Source organism: Coregonus lavaretus, assembly GCF_964263955.1.
Source record: "Coregonus lavaretus genome assembly, chromosome: 27".
In the NCBI taxonomy this organism is placed as follows: domain Eukaryota; kingdom Metazoa; phylum Chordata; class Actinopteri; order Salmoniformes; family Salmonidae; genus Coregonus; species Coregonus lavaretus.
Window position 1 is genome coordinate 14,180,273 of NC_140014.1, and position 14,071 is coordinate 14,194,343.

At 42.9% G+C, this 14,071-nt stretch overlaps 1 protein-coding gene across 1 annotated transcript in view; it reads left to right on the plus strand.

Moving 5' to 3' along the window:
• Nucleotides 1–14,071, plus strand: part of LOC311102470 (tyrosine-protein kinase receptor-like) — a 76,340-nt gene that overhangs the window by 34,073 nt on the left and 28,196 nt on the right. Inside the window, exons 3-12 of the mRNA XM_084143827.1 lie at nucleotides 54–203; nucleotides 484–712; nucleotides 3,179–3,318; nucleotides 3,437–3,577; nucleotides 7,388–7,537; nucleotides 8,873–8,973; nucleotides 9,301–9,461; nucleotides 9,729–9,823; nucleotides 11,459–11,557; nucleotides 13,406–13,580. Coding sequence (XP_083999953.1) covers nucleotides 54–203; nucleotides 484–712; nucleotides 3,179–3,318; nucleotides 3,437–3,577; nucleotides 7,388–7,537; nucleotides 8,873–8,973; nucleotides 9,301–9,461; nucleotides 9,729–9,823; nucleotides 11,459–11,557; nucleotides 13,406–13,580 — 1,441 coding nt within the window. The remainder of the gene's footprint in view (nucleotides 1–53; nucleotides 204–483; nucleotides 713–3,178; nucleotides 3,319–3,436; nucleotides 3,578–7,387; nucleotides 7,538–8,872; nucleotides 8,974–9,300; nucleotides 9,462–9,728; nucleotides 9,824–11,458; nucleotides 11,558–13,405; nucleotides 13,581–14,071) is intronic.

Below are 14,071 nucleotides of genomic sequence, written 5' to 3' on the forward strand. Positions count from 1 at the left end.
AGGGAGAGACAAGCTGCCCACATAACATAAACTCTTTATCCTCACTCCTGCAGTTACCTCCTGTGATTTTGAATCGCCTTGCTCCTGGAGCTTCTCCAATCACAGCATCAGATATGATTGGAGGGTCACATCACCACAGCAACACAGATCCAGCACACAGGCCATGAGGCCGGTCAGCGACCATTCGGAGGGGAGCTCTGATGGTAAGGGCACAGTCACAAATTGTGTTTTTCACTCACACTTTTAATGTGCTACTTCTTTCATCTCACTGAGAGCATATTGTAGTATACTGTATTCAGAGTCATTAGAGAGATGGTGACGTGTGTTGAGTGCTGGGAAAACAGCCAAGAGAGAAGGACACTTACGGTGTTTAACACTGTAAGTAGGTCTATGTGCAGTTGGAAAATGCAGTATTTTCCCTAATAATTTTGATATTTTGTTTTTACTTCAGGGAAATTATTGTCTGTTTCCCTCCCTTTCTAGGTCACTTCCTGCTTTTGAGTCCCTCCGCTGCCTCCAGGGCATCTAGGAAGTGTGAATACCACATCACTAGTCCAGTGGTCTACAATAGTGGTCCACTGTGCCATCTGCAGCTGGTCCGCTTTGAGTCAGGGCCCACCGCTGGAAACCTCTCAGTCTTAGTGAAACCAGTCGACTCAGCATCTGTCATCAGCACAGCAGCTCTCAGTGGCAGAGCCCAAGATGGCACCAGGTCAGCAAGGCCTTATGATTAGATTTTATGCTCATGTTTAGCCTCTTATGTTTCAATTTTACGCTTGTTCACTTGAACATTCCACACAACTTCTCAACAATCTCTATTTTGTATGCTTAGAGTAGTAGCATTTGCTGGACTAGCTCTACACTGCATCCATGTGTAACTCACTTACGGTACTCTACATTGTATCTCGAGGAAGTTCTTAGTGGCGAACTCAGAATTCCTACACCAATCCACCTAATACAGTAGTGAAAGAAAGGGGACAGCATTGCATTGAAACACTGCTAATAACTATAAGGTACTCAGTCTGTTGATGGATTGAAGTGGTTGTTTTAAGAAAGACATGGATCAATCTGCTATAATGCACTGAAGTGTAGGTTCCTGGGACGCCTAGAGGGACTTGACATACAATAAGCTTTAAGTATGGCATGGAAATACCACTACATCCCTTGACATGGAGAGAGATCACCTTTGTGTAACTATTGTTGGGCAAATGTCCTTAATATTGATCTAATATGTTGGGCACAGCCATTCTGGGACCAGATAAAAGCATTTTGTTTCCAAATGCAGACCCTGAAAATGAATTTGGACATAATTGGCCTGGACAGTAGCGTGGAGGGAAGGGCTGGTTATAACCTAGCCTCTTTATTTGGAGAGTAATGGAGTGCTTGTTCATTATGAAAGAGGTTTTAACTCACAGACAGTAAGATGGTGAGTACTGGGGATGACAGGTCGCCTTAATCGCCACTGGAAGCAAGACATACTGTATTAGCAGGGGTGGAAATATAGAAGAAACAGATGGAAGTCAACATGGTGGGATCACTAAGCTTTCAGCTTGACAAGTCTTTTTTCTCACAGAATGTACAGTACTGTATGATTTTCAGCACTCACCCACCGTAATGTACAGATACATTTGTACCTATTCGCTGAGGTAGTAATAGAAGTGGGCTGTTAAGAGCATCTCCTTTAATGTTCTCGAATAAAGGCGTACCTATCAACAAAAAAAAAATGTCATTAGGGTTTAAACTTGGATTTGAAAGGTGATGTACACATATTCCATTTAGCTCTCTTCTCATATCTTAGTCAATCCACACTGCCTAAATGGGTTTGGGGGTCTCCTCTCCTAACGTGAGCTAGCTAGTCTATAAATATCCATTGGTGTGGTGTTATGCTCCTAGGTTCTCTGACAGGTCTCAGATAAAGGGATTAGAGAATTACTGGATTTCCAAATGAAAGTGGTTTAAGGCATTTACATTACATTTACGTCATTTAGCAGACGCTCTTATCCAGAGCGACTTACAAATTGGTGCATTCACCTTATAGCCAGTGGGATAACCACTTTACAATATGTTTTTTTAAATGTTTTTAAATGTTTTTATTTAAGACGCTATGCAGCAGGGGGATCTCCTAGCTCCTGTGCTGTCGTTGAGCTCAGGGAACCTCACGTGGATGGATGGTTGTTGTATGGATGGTACTGCAGGAGCAAAGACAGCATAAAGCCAATCTGAACAGTGTACTGTATGTTGTCAAGAAAGACTGGAATGCAGACAGTTTGAATGTAATTTTATTTGGGCAAAAGATATACAAAAATATGTACAATGTGTTCCCAGAGGATAGCCAGAGGATATCACATTATTGATTAAAACACTTGTTTCTAAAGTGGTCTTTGATGGTAAAAGACAAGACAAAATTACAAACAAACACATTAAATTCATACTGACATCCCAAAAAGTGGCACTATAGATTGCACTTAAAAATAGTTGAATGAGCAGATGTTGAGATGATGGACATAATATGTTATGTTATGCTGACTTCAGTTGAGAGGGAAATGTATAAACCTGAATGTAAAATGTAGTAATATAAACTTTAAGTAGAATATAAACTGTAGTATAATGGTTGCGTGGGTATGAAGATGCAACTCACTTCTCCCATAAAAGTAAAGTTGTTTATCCACTTACTGCCCATTTAATTTCTACAGATGACCAGAGACTGTTTGTTACATAGACAAGGCTGCTTAGATACTTATTTGAACCGAAAGTCCTTTCAAGATTTTGCCACCTAGACACACGCGCACATACACACACACAAACAAACACACGCTATGTGCTTCTATCCTCGTGGGGACCTAAAATGCATTTCCATTCAAAATCCAATTTTCCCTAAACCTAACCCTTACCCTAAGCTTAAACTTAACCTTCTAACCTTGACCCCTAACCCCTAAACCTAACTCCTAACCCTAACCACTAACCCCTTACCCTTACCCTAATTCTAACCCTAAACCTAACCCCTAAGTTTAAAATAGCCTTTGTCCTCATGAGGATGTGAGAAATGTCCCCACGAGGGAGAATTTTCCTTGTTTTACTATCCTTGTGGGGACTTTTGGGGATTTTAGGTCCCCACAAGCATAGAAGAGCCAACCCACACGCACACATGCACAGTTAACCCTCTGTTTGCTTGGAGCAGGGACCAGTGGGAGGTGCTGGAGGCGGTGATTGGAGAGGTGGATGAGCCCTTCCAGGTGACCCTGCTCTACTCCACTTGCCTGGGGAAGGATAGGGGCTCTCTGGCCCTCGACTCCCTGGAGCTCATAGACTGTGACATGGGTAAATTCTGAATTACATCTCCAAACATCAATAGAAACATAAAAATGCTATGATATTTTTCCGTAAACTAATTCGTAAACTAATCTGGAAACTAAATGTGAACTCTTTCTTGTTCCAGGTCACCATGAATTACAGCTGGGCACAGACTGTGACGAGATCACTTCTTTCCACTGTGACCTGGGAGGCTGCATTGACAAGACTAGAGTATGTGACTTCCACAGTGACTGCCCCCTAGGGGAGGATGAGGGATTTATCTGTGGTGAGTCTAAGGCCTTAAAGGGATACTGCGAGATTCTGGCAATTAAGCAGTTTTTCTACTTACCCAGAGTCAGATGAAAAGTAGAAGAACGGCTTGATTGGCAGAATCTCGCAGTATCCCTAAGAGCAGCTTCAACAGTGCAACAACGTTACATGACATTACTGAGGGTGAATTCAGGGTCCAGAGTTTTCATGGTCATCACGGGGCTAGGTACAATTCTGGGCCCTATGTATGTGTACCTTGCATCTGATCTTTCCAAGAAAGATGTTGTCGAATATGTTTATATCTCTTATCTAAACTTCATTGGAAATTGGAATAAGTTGTGTAATATTCTGACATTTCAAATAGGCCTTCACCATAATTCATTGTCAGCTTTGATTATTTATTTTCTACCTCACCAACACAATCTTTTTTCAAAGTAAATCTTATAACGTAGGATCAGATTATGTTTGAAATAACTAAGCCTAAAGGAAAAAGAGTTTCAGCATTTTAAATCACTTTGTTTTTAGTTGGGTATTCTCATTGGAATAAATTAATGCAATTAGAAGTGAGAAGAGTGATGTGACAAGCCACAAAGACAGAGTGTGGTACCCCTGGCAGGGTGCATGCCATTTGCATTAACTGTATTAAAGTTTAAGGCCATGATGAATTGTTAATCCTTTCACTGGAGGCAGTGGATTAGCCAACAGTAAGTGCTCTCCTTCTCTTTACTGTGTTTCTCAGTCAGTTCCTTATCCTAAGAGCTAACTGTAACAACCACTAGGTGGGCATTGCATTTAGAGACAGAAATGTGCCAAAAGAGTCCTTCCACTAAGGCTAATATTTTTCTTTGGACCATTCTCTGTGGGTTTAATAAATGTACTGTTTCTCCAAGACACCACTTGGAACTGAAATACCATTATTCAGCTGGCATTTGAATGTAAATGCTCTTTTAAACGGCAGCTTTGTGAAATGATACAAAGGGAATTGATTAGTTAGTGACAACATAAAGGTAGCAATCAATGCTTGCAGCCCTTGCATCAATGCTCACATCAACACCATTAGTCATAAAAGCCATCTTAACACTCAATCAAAAATACATTCAATGTAAAGAATGGTTCACACATGGAGAATACAACTTGTACCTCCACTAGGTAATTAAGAGGCTATTCTCATTGACAAACATTTAAGGAGAGGCAGCGTGACAAGATTTCAATTGACATAATATGTACATCAGTGGAGGCTGCTGAGCGGAGGACAGCTCATAATAATGCCTGGAATGGAGTATATGGAATGGTATCAAACATGTTGTTTCCATGTGGTTTATACTATTCCATTGACTCCATTCCAGCCATTACTATGAGCCGTCCTCCCCTCAGCAGCCTCCACTGATATACATAAACTTTTCAGTTAACATTACAGCCTTGACTTACCTTTCGTTGTGGCTGGCAATGTGACATTCTTGCTCTGCAGCTCCAAATTTACTGTAAATGTTAGTGTCACAGTAGCCACTGGCACTGACTAGCCAGTAAGCTTGCAAGCTATTCAACAATGCAAGCAACTTTTCCTCTAAAACATATTAGCTAGGTACATTCTTGAATAATGCAACTAAACCATATTACACTCTTGAATAATGCAACAATTCACAAGCACGTGCACACAATTAAAGGGTTTATTTTCTCGTTCGTACACGCATTAGCTAAATGTAGCTTGCAAGACAATAAAACAGCTAGCTATCAATGCTAGCTAGTAACGTTAGCATATCAAACATGAACGTTTACCCCTCTCATACAAACTGGTTGAATCACCATTGTTTCAACGTCATTTGTCAACGTATTGTGACGTTGAATCTACGTGGAAAATACATTGGATTTGAAAAAAGACGTCAACGTAAACTGTTTTGAGGGTGAAATTTCAACCACAGGATTATGTCATCATGATAACCAAATGTAAACATAGAAAAACCTTGTATAAAATATGTTTCATTTGTACCTTTAAAACAATGTCAGATCTTCAACGTAATATCCACTATCAGAAAAAAACAATAGGCTGGGCAGCACCTCCCACTGGAGAATGTATCTATCTAAAGCTACCCTTTGGTCTCCCATCCAGGGTTTTAACCAAGCCCAGCCCTGCTTAGCTATGATATTTGTCACTGACTATTACCAACGTGCAAATTAAATGTGACCATACTTTATCACATACAGTGCCTTTGGAAAGAATTCAGACCCCTTGACTTTTTACACACTTTGTTATGTTATAGCCTTTTTCTCAAATGGATTAAATAAATAAAAATCCTCAGCAATCTACACACAATACCCCATAACGACAGAGCAAAAACAGGTTTTTAGAAATTTTTGCAAATGTATTAAAAATAAAAAACTGAAATACCTTATTTACATAAGTATTCAGACCCTTTGCTATGAAACTCGAAATTGAGCTCAGATGCATCCTGTTTCCATTGATCATCCTTGAGATGTTTCTGCAACTTGATTGCAGTCCACCTTTGGTAAATTCAATTGATTGGACATGATTTGGAAAGGAGCACACCTGTCTATATAAAGTCCCACAGTTGACAGTGCATGTCAGAGCAAAAAACAAGCCATGAGTTCGAAGGAATTGTCCGTAGAGCTCCGAGACAGGATTGTGTCGAGGCACAGATCTGGGGAAGGGTACCAAAACATTTCTGCAGCATTGAAGGTCCCCAAGAACACAGTGGTCTCCATCATTCTTAAATGGAAGAAGTTTGGAACCACCAAGATTCTTCCTAGAGCTGGCCGCCCAGACAAACTGAGCAATTGGGGGAGAAGGCCCTTGGTCAGGGAGATGACAAAGAACCCGATGGTCACTCTGACAGAGCTCTAGAGTTCCTCTGTGGAGATGGGAGAACCTTTCAGAAGGACAACCATCTCTACAGCACTCCACCAATCAGGCCTTTATGGTAGAGTGGCCAGAAGGAAGCCACTCCTTAGTAAAAGGCACATGACAGCACGCTTGGAGTTTTCCAAAAGGCACCTAAAGACTCTCAGACCATGAGAAACAAGATTCTCTGGTCTGATGAAACCAAGATTGAACTCTTTGGCCTGAATGCCAAGCGCCACGTCTGGAGGAAACCTGGCACCATCCCTACGGTGAAGCGTGGTGGTGGCAGCATCATGCTGTGGGGATGTTTTTCAGCGGCAGGGACTGGGAGAGTAGTCAGGATCGAGGGAAAGATGAACGGAGCAAAGTACAGAGAGATCCTTGATGAAAATGGGCTACAGAATGCTCAGGACCTCAGACTGGGGCGAAGGTTCACCTTCCAACAGGACAATGACCCTAAACACACAGCCAAGACAACACAGGAGTGGCTTCGGGACTAGTCTCTGAATGTCCTTGAGTGGCCCAGCCAGAGACCGGACTTGAACCCGATCGAACATCTCTGGAGAGACCTGAAAATAGCTGTGCAGCAACGCTCCCCATCCAACCTGAGCGAGCTTGAGAGGATCTACAGAGAAGAATGGGAGAAACTCCCCAAATACAGATGTGCCAAGCTTGTAGCATCATACCCAAGAAGACTCGATGCTGTAATCGCTGCCAAATGTGCTTCAACAAAGTACTGAGTAAAGGGTCTGAATACTTATGTAAATGTGATTTTTCCGTTTTTTGCTTTCTCATTATGGGGTATTGTGTGTAGATTGATGAGGGAAAAAAACAATTTCATCAATTTTAGAATTTTCGAATTTTCGAGAAGCTTTAATTTGTATAAGCTGTATCTGAATGTATAAGTGTATAGGGCACTGAATGAGTCAGTGAAGCGAGTATGTTTTGGTCCACTGTGTCCCCATGCAGACACTCTGCCCTATGGAGCCCACTGTTCCTTTGAGCCTGGGTCCTGTGGCTGGTCAACGTCCAATGAGCTGTCCTCTTGGAGGAGAGTCAGTGGGGAGGAACTGGGACACAGTAAAGACGTGCTGGGGACAGCTCTGCAAAACACACAAGGTAAATGGTGCAAAACACACCAGGTCACTCAAAGGTAACCAGGCCTAAAATTGCTGGCTAACACTTTATTTGAAGGGGGTATACATGGCACCTTTATCATATTAGACATAAATAGAGATTGGGTATTGCATTGTGCTGTATAAAATATCAATTTTACACTAGACTGGTCCTCATCCTGTAAATTGGGTATTGTTTTTTACTCAGTCACTAAACACTGATGGACATACAGTGTACTGAAAATTCAGTTCACTGTTCAATCTTGCAACCTTTTTGTCATATGAGCAATATAGTATAAGCACCTTTTGCACCCAATAGGCAATTGACCAGGAGTTGTAAATGGAGATATGATGGTATCCTACAGCTCTAGGGTTAGATGTGTCCTCTGAGAATTGGTTTTCAAGTGCTGCTGAGTCTCGTCCATCAGGTGCTTGAGCTAAGAGAGGGGAACTATGAGAAGACTGTATAGGAAAATATGATCCTTCAGGTTTCTTTCCATGTTTCTCATATTACACAGAGACTGGAAATCCATGTTTTTTTTATGACTCCAATGGATTTTTATTTAGATTCAAGTTATCAAAACATTGGGGAATTTAATGGCTTAGTACAGTATTTCCCAAACTCGATCCTGGGGACCCCAAGGGGTGCACGTTTAGATTTTTGCCCGTAGCACTACATAGCTGATAAATAACCAACTCATCATTAAGCTTTGATTATTTAAATCAGCTGTCTAGTGCTAGGGCAAAAACCAAAACTTGCACCCATTGGGGTCCCCAGAACCGAGTTTGGCAAACACTGGCTTAGTCGGAGAAATTCCTTATGGCCCTGAAACTCAACTCTGGACCTCGAAGCCAGTTCCACTGCCTTTCCCCTCTAATCAGGGAATGATTTAGACCTGGTACACCAGGTGGTTGCAATCAATTATTAGAAAGAACAGAAAACCAGCAGGCTCCAGACCTCGTAGGGTCAGAGTTGAATACTCCTGCCCTATGGGTTTATCACTGAATATATTTGAATTATATCCTTTGGAAAGTTTGTAGATGATTTACAATCAGTTATAATACTTGATCATTATCTAGCCCAGCATGATGTGGTGTGAGGTAAAGCGTGCCCTGTTTCTGCTAAATTGATTTCCTTTCATTGACTTCTGCATTTCAGTTTAGAGCTCCAATTGGTTTCATTCCAAATTGACAAGCACTGCACCAAGGCAATATATATAGTTTTGCAGATGAGCACTGAAAGGCTGTTCTCTTCAGAGCTCTATCAGTAATACCCTTTTGAGTGGTGCAATATGTCAGTGTCCACTCCCCTCAGTGTTGCGGTTATTGTCCCCCCCAGGGCACTTCCTGTTCCTGGCGGTGAGAGGGAACAGTTCCAGTATTAAAGCGTCTGTCCGAAGTTCCTCCTTCCCCCAACCGGTCTCTACCACAGCCTGTCAGGTGAGAAAAATAGACCTATCTTTCCACCAATGGCTTCCTTACAATCTCCCCTACTTACTACATGCTCACTGATGACTCACTGATGAGTTCTAGACATCCTCATTAAGGACGTTTTAGAAACACCCTCAAAGATGCCAGAATCTCACAACCATAGCCAAGTCTTACATTTTTTTTGGTAATTAGTCAGCGGCTCTATCATAACAAAGAGCAGTCCTCTAGTACTACACACAGAATATTAATCTTCATACAGTTAAGCCATGTTCAAGTCTTCAAACAGTATGTCATGAAATTCACTGTAACGTCTGTTCTTGATGTCGCTGTCTGCAGTTGCATTTCTCCCTGTATCTCTATGGGGAGTTTAATGGCACCGTGCTGCTGTCACTAGAGGATAACGGTACTGTTGCATCCCCGTTGGTGTGGGAGAGGTCTGGACAGTGGAAAGACAACTGGCAGGACATCACTCTGCAGCTACCTGCCCTCCTCAATGGGTACAGTGCCATAATGTACTGCTAAATTACTGACCAGAGGTGTCAAACATACAGCACATAAAAGCTCAAAGTTAGTTTCTTGAGTGATTGTAGTTCATTGATAAATGATGACTGTGTTAGTTAGTACAAAAATAGTTTTTTGTAGTAACTAAGAAATGCATAGACTGATATGTGAAAGAATTTAAGGTATTTTTTGGTACTTAAACTAATATGAAAATAATACCATACTGTGTTTCCCTCCATTCATGGTGATGTGTGTTCTCCCAGGTTCCACCTCAAGGTGAAGGCTCTGTGGGGACCAGGCTCCAATGCTGACATCGCCCTAGATGACATTGCCCTGGGGGCAGCATGCTTTGACACAGGTAGCCCTCCATGTAACACAATCTGTACACAACACAAAGCCAGCTCTCAATGTAGATACTGTAGCATACTGTATGTATGGCTAGAGTACAGTGGGCAACCATTTGGAGGGCTCCTAGCACGTCATTGAATAATCTCTCAAACGAACAGCAATTGAGTAAAACTTCCATGGGGCGGCGCGCACAATTGGCCCAGCGTCGTCCAGGGTAGGGGAGGGAATGGCCGGCAGGGGATGTAGCTCAGTTGGTAGAGCATGGCGTTTGCAACGCCAGGGTTGTGGGTTCGATAAAATAATGTATGCACTAACTGTAAGTCGCTCTGGATAAGAGCGTCTGCTAAATGACTTAAATGTAAAATGTAAATGTAAATGTCTTAAGATTACATTTACTGATTGAGAGGGGCCTCTTTCATAAAGATAGAGCTAATAAGATTCCTTAACCCATTACAGTCTAAGCCCTGTCTAAGCCGGGGGAGGGGGGAGGGGGTTCTACTAAGTTATATGGAATTGTTTTAAGAAGGTCATACCAGCCTCCCGAATGGCGCAGCAGTCTAAGGCACTGCAGCGCAGTGCTAGAGGCGTCACTACAGACCCTGATTCGATTCCATGCTGTATCATAATCCAGCTGTGATTGGGAGTCCTAAAGGGCGGTGCACAATTGTCCCAGCGTCGTCCGGGTTTGGCCGGGGTAGGCCGTCATTGTAAATAAGAATTTGTTCTTAACTGACTTGCCTAGTTAAATAAAGGTTAAAAGAAAATACAGAAGAATGATGCACACAGATGCGACGGCTAACCACTGTTTCCAACGCAGCTGGAGATCTCCCCTGGAGGCCCGATGATCCACACACTGCCTGATTGCTTCTGAAAGAGGGAAACCGACATAGAATGCTTCTCCCCTGGGATTCGAATCTGCAATCCGACAATAAAATGTTACGCCAACAATGGGTTCCAGTGTCATATACGTTATTGTCACGCTCGAGGACACATCTTCTTCGCTCCATCGATTCTTCTCTACCATGAAGCTCTTTGGTCAGAACTCTGGAGAAGTCTGCCAATATTCGTTTTATTTGATAGGCATTGCAAATGCGGTTAGGTAAATGTTGGGAGGGAGGCAGGGGGCTTGCAGAGTCTCGTGCAAGGCAAATGGTTCTGTGGCTGCGGGTTGGCTGTGGGTTGGCAACGCCAGACAGGCACCAGTTGGGCGTGATATGATCGGCACACAGATTTATCGTCCCTATTACGTTTTACTGTAGCACATCTCCAGACCCTCCAGAATTCCACAGCTAATTGCAGCTCCTAAGTCATAACCTCCCTTATCATGTCTCCTGCTAAGACTTAAACAATGTCCTCCCTCGCAATTATTACTTATCTCCTGAAGCCCTTTGTCTTTCTCTACTTTCTCCATAAGTCTGTCTTTCTTTCTCCATCTCCTCAACCCATGAACTTCCTGCAGCTCATCCCTTTTTATCTACTCAACTGGAACTTATCCTGCCCTCACAAAAACACATCTACGCTCTAAATCCTATCTCTGTCTCCGTCTTTGAAGAAACCATTATTAATAGAAGACGTATGAAAGAGAATGTTTTTCAGGTCCGTCTGTAGACTGTAGAGATGAATGTGTCTGTCTCCCTCCTCTCAGATCTCAACTCCCTGCTGCTCGGACACAGATTCTTCCACGAAATGGACTCCATCAGTAAACTGGATTTCTTCAGCCCCCTCCCAGAGCCCTCTGCCTCAGGTACACTACCAGCTGTTCTAATGGAATATATTTTGCATTTCTAAGACCAATGTCCTTTGCAGTTTGATTTTCACAGGGCTTTTCCCCTCCATTTTGCATAATACACCAGGTGCATCCATTAAAGTAATTTCCTTTGATTTCCTCAGCAGCTGCTCCACTATATGTACAGTGGGGGAAAAAAGTATTTAGTCAGCCACCAATTGTGCAAGTTCTCCCACTTAAAAAGATGAGAGAGGCCTGTAATTTTCATCATAGGTACATGTCAACTATGACAGACAAATTGAGGACAAAAAATCCAGAAAATCACATTGTAGGATTTTTAATGAATTTATTTGCCAATTATGGTGGAAAATAAGTATTTGGTCACCTACAAACAAGCAATATTTCTGGCTCTCACAGACCTGTAACTTCTTATTTAAGAGGCTCCTCTGTCCTCCACTCATTACCTGTATTAATGGCACCTGTTTGAACTTGTTATCAGTATAAAAGACACCTGTCCACAACCTCAAACAGTCACACTCCAAACTCCACTATGGCCAAGACCAAAGAGCTGTCAAAGGACACCAGAAACAAAATTGTAGACCTGCACCAGGCTGGGAAGACTGAATCTGCAATAGGTAAGCAGCTTGGTTTGAAGAAATCAACTGTGAGAGCAATTATTAGGAAATGGAAGACATACAAGACCACTGATAATCTCCCTCGATCTGGGGCTCCACGCAAGATCTCACCCCGTGGGGTCAAAATGATCACAAGAACGGTGAGCAAAAATCCCAGAACCACACGGGGGGACCTAGTGAATGACCTGCAGAGAGCTGGGACCAAAGTAACAAAGCCTACCATCAGTAACACACTACGCCGCCAGGGACTCAAATCCTGCAGTGCCAGACGTGTCCCCCTGCTTATGCCAGTACATGTCCAGGCCCGTCTGAAGTTTGCTAGAGTGCATTTGGATGATCCAGAAGAGGATTGGGAGAATGTCATATGGTCAGATGAAACCAAAATAGAACTTTTTGGTAAAAACTCAACTCGTCGTGTTTGGAGGACAAAGAATGCTGAGTTGCATCCAAAGAACACCATACCTACTGTGAAGCATGGGGGTGGACACATCATGCTTTGGGGCTGTTTTTCTGCAAAGGGACCAGGACGACTGATCCGTGTAAAGGAAAGAATGAATGGGGCCATGTATCGTGAGATTTTGAGTGAAAACCTCCTTCCATCAGCAAGGGCATTAAAGATGAAACGTGGCTGGGTCTTTCAGCATGACAATGATCCCAAACACACCGCACGGGCAACGGAGTGGCTTCGTAAGAAACATTTCAAGGTCCTGGAGTGGCCTAGCCAGTCTCCAGATTTCAACCCCATAGAAAATCTTTGGAGGGAGTTGAAAGACCGTGTTGCCCAGCGACAGCCCCAAAACATCACTGCTCTAGAGGAGATCTGCATGGAGGAATGGGCCAAAATACCAGCAACAGTGTGTGAAAACCTTGTGAAGACTTACAGAAAACGTTTGACCTATGTCATTGCCAACAAAGGGTATATAACAAAGTATTGAGAAACTTTTGTTATTGACCAAATACTTATTTTCCACCATAATTTGCAAATAAATTCATAAAAAATCCTACAATGTGATTTTCTGATTTTGTTTTCCTCATTTTGTCTGTCATAGTTGACGTGTACCTATGATGAAAATTACAGGCCTCTCTCATCTTTTTAAGTGGGAGAACTTGCACAATTGGTGGCTGACTAAATACTTTTTTCCCCCACTGTATGTCTGTATCCTTTCCATGCAACACAGGGAGTTTGTTTGTTGACTGACATGTGGCTCATGTGTCTGTCTCCTCTCCTCAGAGGTGACCCTGATGACCTGGTGGTTCACATCCTGTGGGGCCAGTGGCCCCCAGGGCCCCACCCAGGCCCAGTGTGACAGCGCATACCGCAACACCAATGTCAGTGTCACCGTGGGCAAGGAGGGCCCGTTCAAAGGAGTGCAGACCTGGAGGGTACCAGCCACCAACAGATACATGTGGGTGCACATTTTGCTATGTTCTTCTAATCTTGTAGAAATATGAAAGCCACAGAGAACAACTGTTTTGCAATCGGAACACTCTTGCACTAGACTAAACCATATGGTAAAGATGCTTGAAACAAGCCCCCTGACCAATGATTGCATCTGTACGTCACGACTGACAGCTGGCAGGAAGCAGCCGCCTAACCTGAGAAATCAGTCAACTGAATAAATACAGGTTAAATACTACCCTGTATCACCTTCATGTCACGTATCTGCTAGACCTATAGAATATAGGCAAGTCTCTGGAGTGCCAAGATTGATTTCCACATCATCCAGGTTAGGGGAGGGGGAGTCTGATATGGGTTCAGACCCTGCCTGGGCTGTGTGTGTGTGTGTGTGTGTGTGTGTGTGTGTGTGTGTGTGTGTGTGTGTGTGTAAGTAAGTAAGACTGAGGCAGAGTGAGAAGCGTGACTCACCGGCTGGAGGCATAGATTAGTCTATCTGTG